Source organism: Protopterus annectens, chromosome 5.part0 (genome assembly GCF_019279795.1).
Source record: "Protopterus annectens isolate FY-2018-M chromosome 5.part0, PAN1.0, whole genome shotgun sequence".
Lineage (NCBI taxonomy): Eukaryota > Metazoa > Chordata > Ceratodontiformes > Protopteridae > Protopterus > Protopterus annectens.
The window spans coordinates 1,868,441,435-1,868,458,033 of NC_056735.1; the positions used below are offsets into that span (position 1 = coordinate 1,868,441,435).

General features: G+C 43.9%; 1 protein-coding gene across 1 annotated transcript in view; it reads left to right on the plus strand.

Annotated features, from left to right (window-relative positions):
• Positions 1-16,599, plus strand: part of NAA16 (N-alpha-acetyltransferase 16, NatA auxiliary subunit) — a 2,694,704-nt gene that overhangs the window by 1,981,631 nt on the left and 696,474 nt on the right. The window contains exon 15 of the mRNA XM_044071699.1: positions 6,556-6,749. Coding sequence (XP_043927634.1) covers positions 6,556-6,749 — 194 coding nt within the window. The remainder of the gene's footprint in view (positions 1-6,555; positions 6,750-16,599) is intronic.

Below are 16,599 nucleotides of genomic sequence, written 5' to 3' on the forward strand. Positions count from 1 at the left end.
CCGGATGTCCCACTCGCTCAACGGGAGCAGGCAGCCATAGAAATTTCCTGGCTGCTCAAAAAGTTAGTCATCCAGCCTGTCCCCCAGACTAGTCCGGATCAGGCATGTATGCCAGGTTCTTTAAAGTGCCAAAGAAAATGGGGGACTTAAGACCCAGCCTGGATCTTTCAACCCTAAACCTGTCATTTGCCAAGATGAAATTCTAGATGGTCACCCTTCAATCCATTCTGCCCTTCCTGCAAATAAATGATTGGATGTGTTTGGTGAATCTCCAGGTCGTGTGCTATCACATCAAGATGAACAGGCGCTCTTAGAAATCCTCCACTTCCGGCTGGGAGCCAGTCATTTTATCGGTTCAGAGCGTTCCCTTTTGGGCTCACCACTGCCCCAATGGTGTTCACCAAAGTGATGGTGGTATTGGCAGCTCACCTGCAGCTGCAGGGGTTTCAGGCCTTCTCCTACCTAAACGACTGGCTTCTTTCCGCTCCCTCCAGGCATTGATTGCGTCAAGCCAGGGGTAATCTTCTCAAGACTGCTCACTATCTGGGCATAACCCTAAACCTGAACAAGTCCCACTTGCCACCAGTACAGGTTCTCGTCTTCATTGGGGCTCAGATAGACACTATCCAAGGCAAGGTGTTTCTACCTCTGGACAGAGTGTTATTCTCTCCGACATCATGTCTCTTACATCTTTCAAGCCAAACGTCCCCCAGCAGATTCAGTCCCTTGGGCATTGAGGTCCATGGTGGCCACGATCACTCTCATTCCAATGGCATGCTTTCATATGAGGGTCCTCCAATGGACTCTGGAGGTTCAGCGGTACTTGCTAGACCTTCCCTTATCACATCCGGTTCGATTATCTTGGGTTTACAAGGATTCTCTTCTTTGGTGGCTTCAATCCCCGAACCTTCTTCTGGGTCATCCATTCATTGTTCCCTCCCCTGCGATCATGGTGACCACGAATGCCTTCCTGCTGGGGTGGGAGGGGCATTGCATGGGAAGGACGGTCCAAGGCATGTGGTCTTCCCTGAAGACCCATCTGCATATCAGTGCTCTGGAGATGAGGACAGTGCTTTTAGGCATTGCAAGCTCTTCATGTCTATCTTCCTCAAGGGAATATTGCCATCCAGACGGACAATATGTCAGTAGTCTGTTACATCAGCAATTGGGGGGGACCAGATCTTTATCCCCTTTGTCGCAATGCCATGAGATTGTGGGAGTGGGCAATTTCCTCCCTGTATTTTCTTGTGGCAACACACATACCGGGGAGGTCCAACATACTAGCGGATAGGCTCAGCAGATCTATTCTGATGCCTTACGAGTAGTGTCTGAGTCCTTCAGTAGCAGAACAGATCTTTCTAAAGTGGGGTTGGCCTTGCTCCGATCTCTTCGTCTCTCCTTCCAACGCGAAGTACAGTGAGTATTTCGCTCTGAATCCCTGTCTGAGGGAGCCACCTCCAGAGACGCTCTAGTTCATGCTTCGCCCTCTGGTCTACTGTATGCCTACCCTCCGCTGCCTCTGATATCCAAGTTCATTCAGAAAGTTCCACGGCTGGGGAGCTCAGTGATCCTCATTGCCCCTTTCTGGCCTCACCAAGTTTGGTTCCCTTCTCTGTGGTCTCATGCAGTGTGTCCTCCTTGGACGGTAGATCCGGTTCCGGATCTGATGACACATCCCTCAGGGATCCCTCACCCAGACTTAGTCAGCCTGAAGCTCATGGCTTGGCTGCTCCAGTTCCCTTGATAGTTAGGACATCCAGGCTGTCTTCTCCTGTTAAGATTTTGGTGGTGGCTCATAAATCTTCTACCAGGAAGGTTTATTGTAGTAAGTGGAAGCATTTCTCGATCTGGGCTTCTCAGGGTGATCTGGATCCTTTTACTGCAATGGTTCCCACCATTTTGGAGTTTTTGGCGGATATTTTTGATCATGGTGCTAGTTTTTCTATGGTAAAGGTACAGTTGGCAGCGATCTCTAATTTTCACATAGGTGAGAATTTGGCTTCTCTGGCTTCGGCTAAGCTTTATATGGCCTTTTTTAAAGGTACCTTTCTCCTTAGCCCTCCAGTTAAGATCCCAATGCCCCCTTGGGATCTCACCTTGGTGCTGCAAGCTGTGGTTTCTCCCCCTTTTGAACCAGTGGCTACAGTTGAGTTGCAGTTCCTGTCTTGGAAGATGGCTTTTTTGGTTGCAATTACCTCAGCCAAGAGAGTTTCAGAGATCCAAGCCTTGTCTGTCAAGCCCCCTTATGTGGTATTTAATAAAGATGGGGTATCCCTGCAGTCAAACCCATCATTCCTGCCGAAAGTCACATCAGAGTCCAGTATTAACCAGGTCATCAATCTCCCAGTTTTCTTTCCAAATTTCCAGAATAAAGGAGAGTACAAGTTGCACTTGCTTGATGTTCACAGGCAGCTGCATTTCTGTTTGCATAGAACAAAATTCTTTTGTAAGTCTGATCAACTTTTTGTTTCTTTTTCTAAACCCTTCTTGGGAAAGCCTGTCTCTAAGGTTACTATTGTTTGATTGATTTCTGAGTGCATTTCGTTGGCCTGTCGAGCCAAAGGTTTATCTCCCCCAGGACATGTCTGGGCACATTCATCTAGGTCTGTTGCTACTTCTGCGGCCTTTTGGTCTAAGGTTTCCTTAGATGATATCTGCTCTGCAGCTGCCTGAGCGTCATCTCACACATTTATCTCCCATTATAAATTGGACGTTCTTTCCAGGGGCAGGGCATCCTTTGGCTCAGCCGTGCTCTGGAACATCCTTCTATGAGAACCTCCCAGGGTTCATTGGTAGCTGGGGACTCTGTCCCACAAGTTGAAGACCAAATGAAAACAACTTCAGATAAAAAAAGTTATGTACTCACTATAATGTTCCATCTGAGTTGTTGCTTTTCATTTGTCTTTAACTGTCCCTCCCTCCCTCCTGCCTTGTGTGGGCTGTGTAGTACACCAAATAGATGAGCTTTGTGGTAATGCCAGGTTTATCGGCATATGGTCTACGTTGGGATGCTGCTGTTATGCAACAAACTCGATCTGAGGGGAGGAGGGAGACAGGGGCATTATGGGTAGGGGAGGAGCTTGGAGCTTGAATCCAGTGCTGGAGTTTGCGGCAGAGTTGTATCAAGGTCCCACACGTTCAAGACAAATGAAAAGCAACAACTTAGATGGAATGTTATGGTGAATACATAACTTATTTTTCTCACTACAGATTGGATCTGGTCTCCATGGATAGAGCATCATTCGATTCAGCGGTGCTGAGGAACATCCTTCCCTGAGTCCACCCAGGATCTAAGGAAGTTGGGGACTCTGTCACATAAGTTGAGGATAGAATGAAAATTGACAACATCAGATAAAGAAGTTATGTACTCACCATAACATTCTATATGTGTTGTCCATTTTCATACTTCTGCAACTCTTCACCCATCGGCCCCATACCTGTGAACTCCTAGTTGAGCGGGTAGTCGTAGTTGGGAACTTACCTTCCACTAAGCTCCAGATATGGTGTCTCTGGATACTTCTGATGTTTCCACTTGTATTAGCAAACAAGATCTGAGGTACTTAGGAAGGGTACATTATGGGTAAAAAGTTTGAGTTTTTTGGTTAACACAAGCTATTGTAATGGCCGAGTCAGATCTGAGGGAATGGATCTGATCCCATAAGTTGAGGAAGAATGAAAATGGACAACACAGATGGAACGTTATGGTGAGTACATAACTTCTTTTTCACAGGTAAATACTGGGCTGTCAGTCAGCAGATCAGTAGAATCCTAGGCAATAACCAGAGGTCAGAATCAAACCCAGTACCTTGTATCTGTTGGGTTAAACCTTGTCCGAGGTCACAGGATTTGGGGAACTGGTTGAGGAATGGGGAGCCTGGACAGGGACTCACCAAATACAGGGCAGGTGGCATCCAAAACTATTAAAAGAATGCATCAGTTTAAAGGAGGTAAGGGCCCTCATCCAAACTCTTCATGTTCGTAGTTCATAGGTTAGAACTAGTCCAACTGCCCTTGTGAGCCATTTCAAGCCTAGCCAATTACCTCATGTGAGAATCAAACCCTGCACCTTGTGTCTGAAAGGTAAACACCTGAACCATTATGCCATCCTCCCATGTTCTCTCTCATGTCTAGAAACTAGTCCCCTTACATGGGTTCACAGACAACACAACTGTCATGTGGTATATAAACAGGCAAGGAGGATCCAGATCTTAACACGTGAGCCTGGGATCTTGCCATCCAGAAAAGTATGTTGCTAATAGCCACATACATCCCATCGCAAGACACTTGTTGGCACATGCATTGAGCAGGACCTTGGAGGACCCACACTAATGGGCTCTGAAGAAACAGGTTTTCAAGAACATCCTTCCACATTGGGGTACACCTCAGAGAGACGTGCTTAGCTCAGAAAACAGCAAACAGCTTCTCCCTTTCTACACCAGGGGCCTTTTTCCTATTAACATGGAGGACAGATTCCTTCTGTTTTCAGTGGATAGGGAAATTCCTCTATGCTCCCCCCCTCCACTACCTCTCATTCCAAGAGTTATTCTAAATGTCAGAAAATCCAAAACTTTTGCTGGTGAGCCCTTTTTGGCCAAGGCAGCACTGGTTCTGTCTTTTTTCATTTAGCCAGGGGTATGTGCTACAAACTACCATTTCAAGTGGATGTCATCACACAGCAGGAAAGGTCTCTCTTATACCCCGACCTATCATCCCTGAACCTAACACTGTAGATGATAGGGTTCTAATTCCTTACAGGCCCCATTTCTCTGAGGATGTAATTTAGGTTCTCCAAGAAAGCCAAGAGACCCACCAAAAATCCTATGTAGCCAAGTAGAAGAGATTTTCATTTTGGTGCTATGGGAAGAGACAGGACCCCAACAGATCACAGGTGCCTTCTATATTAAAATGTCTATGTGAACTCATGTGTACAGGTCTGGCCTGTTCTTCCATCAAAGCCCACTTGTTAGGCATTTCTGCCTATTTACCCCTCAGTTCACTTTTTCTGTCTAGATCTGTGGTCAATCTTTTCCTTAAAGGGTTCTGAACGTTAGACCACCAAGGAAACCCATAACTCTCCTCAGGAGCTCAACTTTGTGCTGGAAAAGCATACTTTACTCACTTTCTAACCAGCATCAGCAAATCTCAAATTCTGCACTTGGAAAACTATTCTTCTTCTGGCTCTCACTTCAGCTAGGTGAGTTTGAGCTTCAGGCATTCGTGGCCATTCCCCCCTTTCTTGTCTTTCACAAAGACAGGGTGACCCTTCATTCATGCCTAGAGCAGTGAAAGATCTCTCAACCACACCATATACCTCCCTGTCATCTTTCTCAATCCACAGAACTGGGGGTGGGGGTCTCCTGCATTCTCTGTTCTTTCACAGACAAGATTTTATCTGGACAAAACCAAATCCATTTGAAATTCTGAACAACTGTTTGTCTCATTCATGAAATGAAAACAACTGGTTCAACCAGTTGCTAAGCAAACCTTTGTAAATTTTCTCTTAAGACCATCTCTCTTGCCTTCATACCCTCATCTTCATTATACCAGGGCAGTGACATCCTCTAGTGCCTTTTACAAAGGGGTGGATACCAAGGCCATACTGGAAGCTGCCACCTTGTCATCTGTACATTTCTTTACTAACCATTACAGGATTGATGCCTGTTATAGATCTAGAGCTGCCTTCTTTAGGTCAGTCCTTTCTGGCCTCTTGGTTAGCTCTGCTGCTTATTAGCCAACCACCTTTACTTTCCTTTCAGCTGTGGGAATCACCTACTAGTTAAGAATACTGCAACAGTGATTTTAGTTAGGATATAGTACAGTTGTGTAAGAACTTACCATACCAGTAGATATCCTACTGTTGCATTATTCTTTTCAACCCTTCTTTTCCCCTCTTTGCTTATTTTTTATTAATTCTCTCTGGTTTCCCTTTGTTCCTACCCTGTAGATAATAGCATAGAACGGGGGGGGGGGGCTTCCTTGCCAATTCATTTTTCATCTATCATAGCTGACCACTTGTTTTTCAGGGGTCTTGAGGCTGCTGGTTTGGAGATAGTGTAAGGAATTATGTCCGTACCTCTGCTGATATACCCCTACACTTGTGAGCTGAGGTCGTACATCAGATGTGCAGTCCTGCAAAGGTAAAGCTTTGGTACCCCAGCCAGATGTCAGCAGGTGATAATCCTGGTTAAGAATACTACAGCAGTGATCAGTAGGAAGTTCTTACACAGCTGTAATTTACATGTCTAAAGTATCTTTCTCTAAATTTTGTCTGGAGAATGAGAATGTAGGTTGAAAACTCACTGTGGGTGCTTAGCCTGATGCACCTAAGCATCCAGTTTGTTCTGGAAAAACATGAGAGAATACAGTTAAGGAAGTACGTCGCAGCTGAGGCAAAAATCCATTTTATTATATAGAAGAATAAATAAATAAATAAAGCAGACTGTTTTCCAAGTTTTTTTTTACTTTGTGAATTTGATGCATTATGCTACAGAAAGTTCTAACTTGTACATTATTTATATGCAGTATATATCAACTTGTGCTTTTTGTGATTTGCAGAAAACCTATCTGCCAAAGAACTGAAAAAGGTGCTCAGCAAACAGAGGAGGGCGCAGAAAAAAGCAAAGTTAGAAGAAGAACGAAAGCATGCAGAACGAGAACGACAGCAGAAAAATCAGAAGAAAAAAAAAGATGAAGAGGAGGAAGAACCCAGTGGTCCTAAAGAAGAATTGGTACCTGAAAAACTGGAAAGAGTATGTGCATTTGTTTATTTTATTTGTTGTGTGTTGCTGACTGGGGAATTAACCCATTATGTACAGCCCTTATCTAGGGTGACCATAGCATAATTTACTCCAGGCAGTTTAAACAATGCCTTATAGCTGGAATATGGTGATACTAATCTATTCAGGAAATTTCATTTGGGAAAAGGAACATGCAGGATAGCAGACATTGATTTAGTTTTCTGCTGTAGCAGCTTATTTTGAAATTTAAACTGGCCATTTATCATGCTGACACAGGAAGAACCATACACTTCAATGTAAGGACAGACATTTGGTGGCCAGGTTAATCATAGCAGGTAATGTTCTTTTGCATTCAGACAAAACCCATTGTTCCATTAAATGTATTCTTGACTGCTAGGTGTTTGTAAAGCAAATGCACAATTATTTGCACAGTGAAAGACAGGAAAAAAAGTACAGTATTTGTTCTCAAATTATTTAAAGATTTGATTACCATTTCTAACTAAACTAACGTTCATAGGTGTGTACTAGGCTAATGGCCCTGGAGCCTTTACAAGCCTAACCCATAGGATTACCCTGGCATCATGCCACCCGACCTTAGTTCCTAGTGCCTCTGTCGAGTAGAGCCACCGGAGTGATCCCTGGGGTGAATTTTCTATTTCCCATCCACTCATCAAGATTTCTCTTGAAGAGGCCCAGTGAGGTGCTCTGCTTGACATGTATGGGAAGTCTATTCCATAGCATGGGCAGTCTCTGGGTTATGATCCTGTCCCTCCAGCATGTTCTGTGATTGTGGTAATGAGGTTGAGGTCTCTGGAGCATGTGGTGCGGAGGGATTGGGATTTCTTTAGATGTAGTATTTCTAACAGAGCTGGGTCAGACATGGGTTTGTAAGTCAAGCAGAGATCATCTCTAAATAGGCGATATGAGGTAGAGAACAGTTGGAGTTTTTTGAGTCATTCCATATAGGACAAGTGTTTAAGGCCTAGGATCCTCTTTGTGAGGTACTTTTGCGTTCTCTCTAGTTGTTGCAGGTGTCTAGTGAGGTAGATGCCAAATGGGGATTGTACTCTTATGATTGGCCTAATGTGGGAAGAGTAGAGGGAGACATTGACCTCCTTCTTCCAGGATGCAAAACCCTTAATAATGAGATGTGCCACATAGAAGGACTTTCTGACCACAGTGGCAATGTGGTGTTCAAAAGAGAGGTTGCTGTAAACCTGTGTTCCCAGATCTCTTATAACACCTACTTTGTTCAGTGGACTACCATCGATGTGGTAATTCAAGGGAATCGGGTTTTTCCCCAAGGGGGATGACGACACATTTTTTGGCACTGAGCTTAAGGCCATGATTCTGACACCAGTCATTGGTCTCAGTTAGGCCTTTCTGTAGGATGTCAACATCACTTAGGGAGTTAATAATAGCTCCCAACTTGCAATTGTCTGTGAACTCTGTCAGCCAGAGTCCCTTCATGTTGGCCTGGACTTCAGAGAAGTAGATACCAAACAGGAGAGGACCCAGGACCAAACTCTGTGGGACTCCACTCATGACTGGTCGGCAGTCTGACTTGGAGTCAGCTACTTTCACACTCTGGGTTCTATCTGTGAGCCAGTTTGCAACCCACCTAGTGATAATAGGGGTTGATGCCCAGCTTAGTGAGTTTTTCGATGATTCCTGAGTGGGGAATGGTATCAAAGGCCTTGGCCAGATCAAGGTAGGCTGTATGAACCACCTTGCCTTCATCCACACTCTAGTGACTGACTCAAAGAAGTCGACCAAGTTGAGCAGGCATGATCTACCCTTCACAAAACTAAACTGTGTGGGATCCAGAGTTTGGAGATTCCCAATAGCCTTGTTTATTAGGTCCATGATGATGCATTCCACAGTTTTGCATATCAGATATGGGGTGATAGTTCCCAGGGTCTGTAGTCGCTCCTCCTTTGTGGAGAGGGATGACTGTAGCAGTACGCCATTCGGTAGGGACAAAGCCTGAGGTGAGGCTGTGATTGAACAGGGCACACAGGTGAGGTACCAGTTCACAGTGTAGTTCATGTACAACAGCCAGGGATATTGTCAGGTCCCAGAGAAGCTCTATTCTTGGCCTCGGACAGTGCTGTTTTAACCTGTGCAGCAGTAATACTGGGTGCCTGGCAATCTACTGGTATTGTGATTGGTCCTTTGGGGGGGGGTGGTAAAGTTGGCACTAAATCTGTCGGCCAGTATATTGGCAATATCTGTTGGCTCGGTATGAGAGATACCATTGTGCAGTAGCTCAGAGCAAATCTGGGTATTGCCATGGAGATTCTTTACCTAACTGTAGAAGGCCTTGTGGTGGTCTTTACTATCTCCTGCAATTTTGTTTTCTTAGCTAGCTTTAGAGGATTTGATGAGGGATCTCAACCTTTTGTTGAGGCTGATAAGGGAGTTTTTCCAGTCTTGGGACTTCACCTTGTTCCGCACCAGTTTCCTCCTCCTGTTGTAGAGTTTGTTTATGGCAGGGGACCACCAGATTGGCTTCTTTTTTTTTTTTTTTTTTTTTTTTGGAGGAGAGCGTCTTGGTTCTATTGGGTATGGCAAGATCCATGCATTTGTGTACGTGTTCATACAGTGCATTGGTGTATGATTCTGCAGTCATGCAGCTATTCTCCATTTGCATGGGTGCCGTGAAGTTAGCCACCTCTGTTTTTAGGACTCCAAAGGTAGCTTTAGAGAAGTTTTTCATGGTGGTTACCTTTGTGGGGGGGGGGGGTAAGTTTCCAAGGTGATTAGTTTGTGGTCGGATCTAACCAGGGAGGAGGTAACTACTGGTATAGAGCAACGGCCACTCATGTTAGTAATGACCAGGTCAAGGATGTTACTACCTCTAGTGGGGGTAAGAACGAGCTGGTCCAGTGCATTGGAATTAATGAATTCCAGGAAGCGTTGGGCAGGTGTATTGGTACAGGAGTATTTTTCCCAGTTAATGGAGGGGTAGTTGAAATCGCTCAGTATGAGAGTGTTAGATGGACCCTAATATTCTCCAGTGTGCTTAGGAACATAGAGTGAGAGTCTTGGGACATGGTAGGGAAGCTATAGCAGGCTACAACCTGAATTGCTGTCTTACCCAATGTTAGCTGCACCTGAAGTATCTCAGATGCATTATGTTGGTCTACCAGTCTGGAGGTGTGCGCATCCTTTATGAATGCGGAAACACCACCGCCTTTGGAGCTTCGGTCCAAGTTCTGGGGCCGAAAGGTTGGGAATTAGTTATAGCCTGGTAGTGCAGGGATGCTTTTGGTAGCCTTGAACCAGGTCTTTGTTACAGCACAAATGTCGATGTTCTCCATTTTAAGGAGCGCTTCAAGTGAATACATTTTGAGATTTAGACTTCTAGCGTTGATTAGCATGATCCTCAGATTGCATTTGTTTGTAGCTGTTGGGTGGTAATTTGGTCTTTGGAACACTGCCTAAAAAAGATACTGTAGGGGTTGGCAAGAGCCTTGGCCAGTATCCAGAAGCCCAGGGGTGACAGATGCAGGCCATCTCTGGTAAAGCATCGAGGTCTGTCAGTTATGTCATCACAGGCAGACACATACCGTTTCCCCTAAGAATGACACCAGAACCTTAGCCAGTTGTTGAAATCAATCATTTTCTGTTTCTACTGTGGTATAATTCTGGGTGATGGTATGATGCTGCTCAGGGCTAGGGTAATACCTGCCTGGGCTGCCTAATCTGGGAGCTCCTCTATGTCTCTTTTCATGTAGTCCAGGGAGGTACGTCTCAGGTTATTCACACCCACATGTACAATGACAGAGTCATATTCGTACCTGTTGTTGAGGGGACCTGAGTGCGTGCGTTATGTGGCAGATCCTTGTGCCTGACAGGCAGCTGACTGTTACTTTCTACTTATTCAACCTAGTGAGTGGGACATCAGTGCGTCTTACTATCGAGTCAACTATGACTAGTGTGTTGGACTTGCTGTTTTGCCTTAGGGGCTTTGGTTGAGTGGCACACTGTTTAGGAGAGTTATGTGTCTTGTGATTAGTGTTGTATTGTGGTGGTCAAGTGCGTTTCTGCCTTGGAGGTCTCTGCTGTTTAGGTAGATTTTTATTGAGAGCCTCCGGGAAAGTGGGTTTGTGGTTTGTTTTTTTATGCGAAGGCAGTGCCGGTGTGTGTTCTGGAGGGCTATGTGTTCCATGTGGTGTGGTGCAAGTGTTGACCTTCTCCTCTTGACCAGCTATTGGCTGGAGAGTGGGTGGCTTCCATTTAGGATATATAAGTGCATCTCTCAGAAGTCCGAGTGTTGGAAGGTAAGAGAAGATGGTTGTTAGTGTACATGAGGCAGTTGCTACATTGCCTCAGGATGCCCAAGTTCACCAGGTTAATAGGAGAAAGCACAGGGAACTGACCTTTAGACATGCCTGGAGGGGTGGGCATTAATAATAAGTACTGGAGCTGTTTCCTTGTAGAACATTTAGTGCTGGTAGCACATTTCTGTGCTACAATAATTGCTACAAGAAGTCTAGTAAAGTGCTAAACTAATAAGCTAGGAAAAGTGCAGGAGAGGAGAGAGCTAGCAGATCTAAGGGAAAAATTGAACAGCAGACTTTGGCACAGCTCAGAAGTTTACAAACAGTCCTGGATACAGCAAATCTGTATCTGGACTAGACTAGTTACAGGAAAGGTGGGAAACAAGCACAAACGCAGGCTTTTAAACCCGAAAGTTGAAAGAGATGGAAAAACTGCCCAAACGGTCAATAAACTACAATTTCTGGGTCAGAAACCACTCCTCTTGTGGAAGATAGGCTCCCTAGTGCTTACCACTCCCACTGATAAGCTAGAAGGCTTCCCTCCAACATATAAAGGCTTGGGGGGCTCAGAAGCTTACAAATAGTCCTGGATGCAGCAAATCTGTACCTGGACTAGACTAGTTACAGGAAAGGTGGGAAACAAGCACAAATGCAGGCTTTTAAATCAGAAAGTTGAAAGAGATGGAAAAATTGCCCAAACAGCCAATAAACAACAATTTCTAGTCCAGAAACCACTCCTCTTGTGGTAGATAGGCTACCTAGTAACTCCCACTTTTAAGCTAGAAGGCTTCCCTCCAACACAGAAAGGCTTGTGGGGCTCAGAAGCTTACCAATAGTCCTGGATACAGCAAATCTGCATCTGGACTAGACTAGTTACAGGAAAGGTAGGAAACATGCTTAGAATTGCATTTATTTATTTATTTTTTCCAGAAAGCAGGTAAAGTAGCACTACAAACAGTTCAACTGCAGTGCAAGTTAGCACACTTTTGTGTGTAGCAGTATTAAAGCAAATACAGTTTAAATAAATGCAATTTATTTAAAATGTATTCTGAACTAAATTCAATTGTTTTTTTTTCAACTCTGAACAGATAAAAGTGCCAAAAAATATACTTATCAGCTGTAAAGCACACTCAGTCAGAACACAAGGAGATATTTTTTGGTTAGTAAAATGCAAAGGGAGGAAGTAGGAGCAGAAGTTAATTCAATGTTAAGAACCTAAGTGGGTTGGCCTTCTCAGATGTTTTCTCTCTATTAGGTAGAATGAACACTAGAGTGGGAGGAGTGTCCCAGATCAAATTTACATTAGGGGAGGGCAAGTGCAAAGCCATCAGCTATAACAACACTACAGGAATAGGGTGGGTGGGAGGAAGAAAACCAGTTTCAGAACAGATGAGAAAATAGAATACAATGCCAGCATATATATAAATAATTCAGTCAAGCAAAAATTAAGACATTGCAGAACTCTGAAGAGTTAAACCAAAAAAATATACAGCGCAGAACTCTGAAACGTTAAACCAAAAAATATACTTATCAGCACTCTACTTCCAGATTGTTTGAGAAGCACTCTTCAGTCAGAACACAAGGAGATTCTAACAGTGGTATGCAGGAATTTACAAATAGGGACTATTTTTAAATCAACAAGCCTTGAAACAATCAGATAACACAAAAGCTGTTAGACCAGTTTTATCAACTTTAACACCGCCACAGGAATTGGGGGGGGGGGGTCAGTTTCAGAACAGATGAGAAAACAGAAAACAACACCAGCATAGCTATAAATAATTCAGTCAAGCAAAAATTTAAGTGCAGAACTCTGAAAAGTTAAACCAAAAAATATACAGCGCAGAACTCTGAAAAGTTAAACCAAAAAATATACAGTGCAGAACTCTGAAAAGTTAAACCAAAAAATATAGTTAGCCTCTATTTCCAGATTGTTTGAGAAGCACTCTTTAGTCAGAACACAAGGAGATTCTAATAGTGGTATGCATGAATTTACAAATAGGGACTATTTTTAAATCAGCAAGATTTGAAACAATCGGATAACACAAAAGCTATTAGACCAGTTTTATCAACGTTAACAACACCACAGAAATAGGGGGAACCAGTTTCAGAACAGATGAGAAAATAGAAAACAATGCCAGCATGTATATAAATAATTCAGTCAAGCAAAAATGAAGACAGTGCAGAACACTGAAAAGTTAAACCAAAAAATATATAGTGCAGAACTCTGAAAAGTTAAACCAAAAATATACTTATCAGCGCTCTCTTTTGAGACTGTTTGAGAAGCATTCTTCAGTCAGAACACAAGGAGATTCTAACAGTGGTATGCATGAATTTATAAATAGGGACTATTTTTAAATCAGCAAGCCTTGAAACAATCAGATAACACAAAAACTGTTAGACCAGATGTTCTTCGTGTTTCACTGTTGCAGTCATTACATTTGGGTAATCTGCTGGCAGGTTGCCCTCAGTCGGCCTGAATTCCAAAGTCTTGGGTCCTGCGTCGGTTGCTGTCTTCTCTTCCATGACATCAGGTCGTCAGGGGTATAAAACATGCAGCCAACGCCATTTTCTTTAGTCTTTCTTACCGCGCGGTGCCCGAAGCAGAAGCATTTCGCAAGTGCCGGTTGGCCGACTACTGAAATATTCAAGTTTGAGTTTCAGAACCGAAGTCTTCACTAAAGCTAAGTACCCCGTTGGGGAAACTTTTTTCTTGCTTTTTACCGATGTCAGAAAAAGTTAATAATTGTATTACTTGTGGGAAGCAAATACCTCATAATGATTTTCATTTATACTGTATTCCTTGCCTTGGCCCTGATCACAACGTGTCTGGCTGCCGGTTTTGTGCTAGATTTAGCCAACGCACTATTAAGCGTCGGTATATTTTTGCATCAAAGTATTTTGGAAACAGATTTAACTACCCAGAAATGTCGGATAGCAATCCGACTACCAGAGTACATAAAAAACGCAAAGAAAAGGACAGAGAAAGGCAGTCGAGATCCAAAACCGACGACAAAGCTTCTCCTAAGCCAGTCGCCGGTTCGCCGGTACTCACTGAGGCGCTTTCATAGCCCCTGATACCCGCTACCTTCGAGTCGCAGGCTTCTGCCGACACCCATGTGGAGTCCGGCATGCCGCAAGATACTCAAGGTATTGGACCGACGGATGTATCTCCCTCGGATGGGTCCGGAGCCGCTGAGCAGGCACAGGCTTCTGAGGGTGTATTCAGACCTCAACATTTGTATATCAAACCAACGACAGCTGCAAAACCAAAGACAAAAGCAACTTCTAAAACTAAAAAACCGAGGCATGAGCCACGTGCACAGCCCTCTATGCCTAAAAAACAGATGATCAAAATGGCTGAAGACCTCATTACCTTGATCAGAGGTACCCATCCCCTTCCAGATAAGAGGCCTAGGCAAGACACTAGTTATGAATCTTCAGATCAGGTTTCTATTTCTTCTGATTCCTCTTCTGATCAGGAATTATCTTTATCTCCCTATGAGGATTCTGATGCTGAGGAGTCCATACCTTCTGCATCTCCTCCTGAGGATTATTCATTTGAAGAAACCTTACATACTGTGAGGGAGCATTTTCACTGGGAGAGTCAAGACTTCTCAGAATCAAAAAAGAGGCTCAGGGATTTCCTCCTTCTCCCTCAGCGCAAGCCTTTAGCCATTCCCCCTGTTTTAGACATTGTGGATGATGTGTTTTCGGAGTCAAGCTTGACCCCTGACTCCTTACCTCTGGCTCCCAGTAAGCCTGACAGATATTACAGGGTCCCTGACTCACATAAATTTTTATTTAGAAACCCTGCAGCTGATCCTGAAACTATTTCACAGGGTCCAAAGGGAGTTAAGGCCTCAACAGCAAAAAACCCTACCCCCTCTGACAGAGATTCAAGGGCACTAGACAGATGGGGAAAAAAGGTTTATACATCTGCAACCTTGGCAATCAGGGCCTTAAACTGTCAATTTCATATGCTTAAGTACCAACAGCATGTTATGGGATTGCTAAAACAGAAAATGATGTTGATTTCAGAATGTGCAGAAAATAAAGAATTGCAGGATTTATTGCATGCAGCTGAACAAGTTGGAAAGCATATTTTGCAATGTGGTTTTGATTCCTTTGAGGCCTCCTGCAGGGCTGCAGTTACTGGATCTGTGATTAGGAGGCATGCCTGGTTAAAGGAACAAAATTTGCCTGATCATTTTAAAGCTAAATTGCTTGATGCACCTTTACAGCATGATTCTCTGTTTGGTATTAAGGCAGAAGAGGTTTTAAAGAAAATGGAAGACAAAGCAAAGTCTATGCAAACTGTTAAAGACTTCTTGCAAGTGCAGCCACCAAGATTCAGTAGACACTGGCCTACGAAAAATAGGTCCTTTCCTGTGTCAGACAGAGCTCAAAGGGGCAAATCCAGACGCCGTAAGGGTTCCAGATACCAGGTGCAAGATTCTTACAGGTCAAAGCAATGGGGCACTTCCACCTCCAAATCTGGAGGAGATAAAGCGCAAACCTACAGAAAGCAATCCCAATGACTTCCTTCTGCCTACACCAAGCACTTATCTTTTGGCAGCACCCATAGGAGGAAAATTAGCACTTTTTGCTCAAAATTGGCAGTTAATAACCCAGGACAAGTGGGTACTAAACATCGTATCACAGGGATACAGATTCCATTTCCACACACTGCCAATGGCAAATGGTTGGCCAGATCTGCCAAAAAATCAATGGGCAGAGGCACAGAAACAAGTTACGTCCCTCATGGATATGGGGGCCATTCAGACAGTACCAGAACAGGAAAAAGGACAAGGTTTTTACTCGACTGTTCTTGGTACCCAGAAAGGACAAGGCCTGGTGGCCAATACTGAATTTATTGATTTTGAACACATACCTGGACATTCCAAAATTCAAAATGCTGACTTTGCAGCAGCTTCTGCCCATGCTGGGCAAGAATGCTTGGCTGGTGACTTTTGACCTAAAAGAGGCATACCTGCATGTCCCAATAAGACAACCATGCAGAAGATACCTCAGATTCAAGGCTGGCTTAATGCATTACCAATTCTCTGCACTGCCCTTTGGCTAATCTACTGCGCCCAGGGTCTTTACAAAGTGCCTGACACCAGTAATTGCATTTTGCAGACAAAGAAGTATACAAATATACCCTTACTTGGACGACTGTCTCATTCAAGCAGAGAACAAAGACACTCTTCTTCGACACCTGGCGTTTGTGAAAAGGCTCCTGATATGCCTAGGGTACACAGTAAACAAAAATAAATCACAACTAGTGCCCTCTCAAAAGATAACATTCCTGGTTGCAAGCTTGGATACAACTGCCCAGATGGCTTACCTCACGCCAGACAAGCAAAAGCAACTGACAGCTTACTTCAAACTGATGACAGCAAAAACCCAGTCTTCTGCAAGGCAAATTCTGCAGGCTCTGGGCTTCATGGCATCCTGCATCCTACTAATTCCATATGCAAGACTGCATATGAGGAAAACTTCAGTGGTACCTAAAAAGCTTAGGGAGTCAACATTCACACAGTTTGGAAACAATGATTCCACTGATTCCCTGCCTG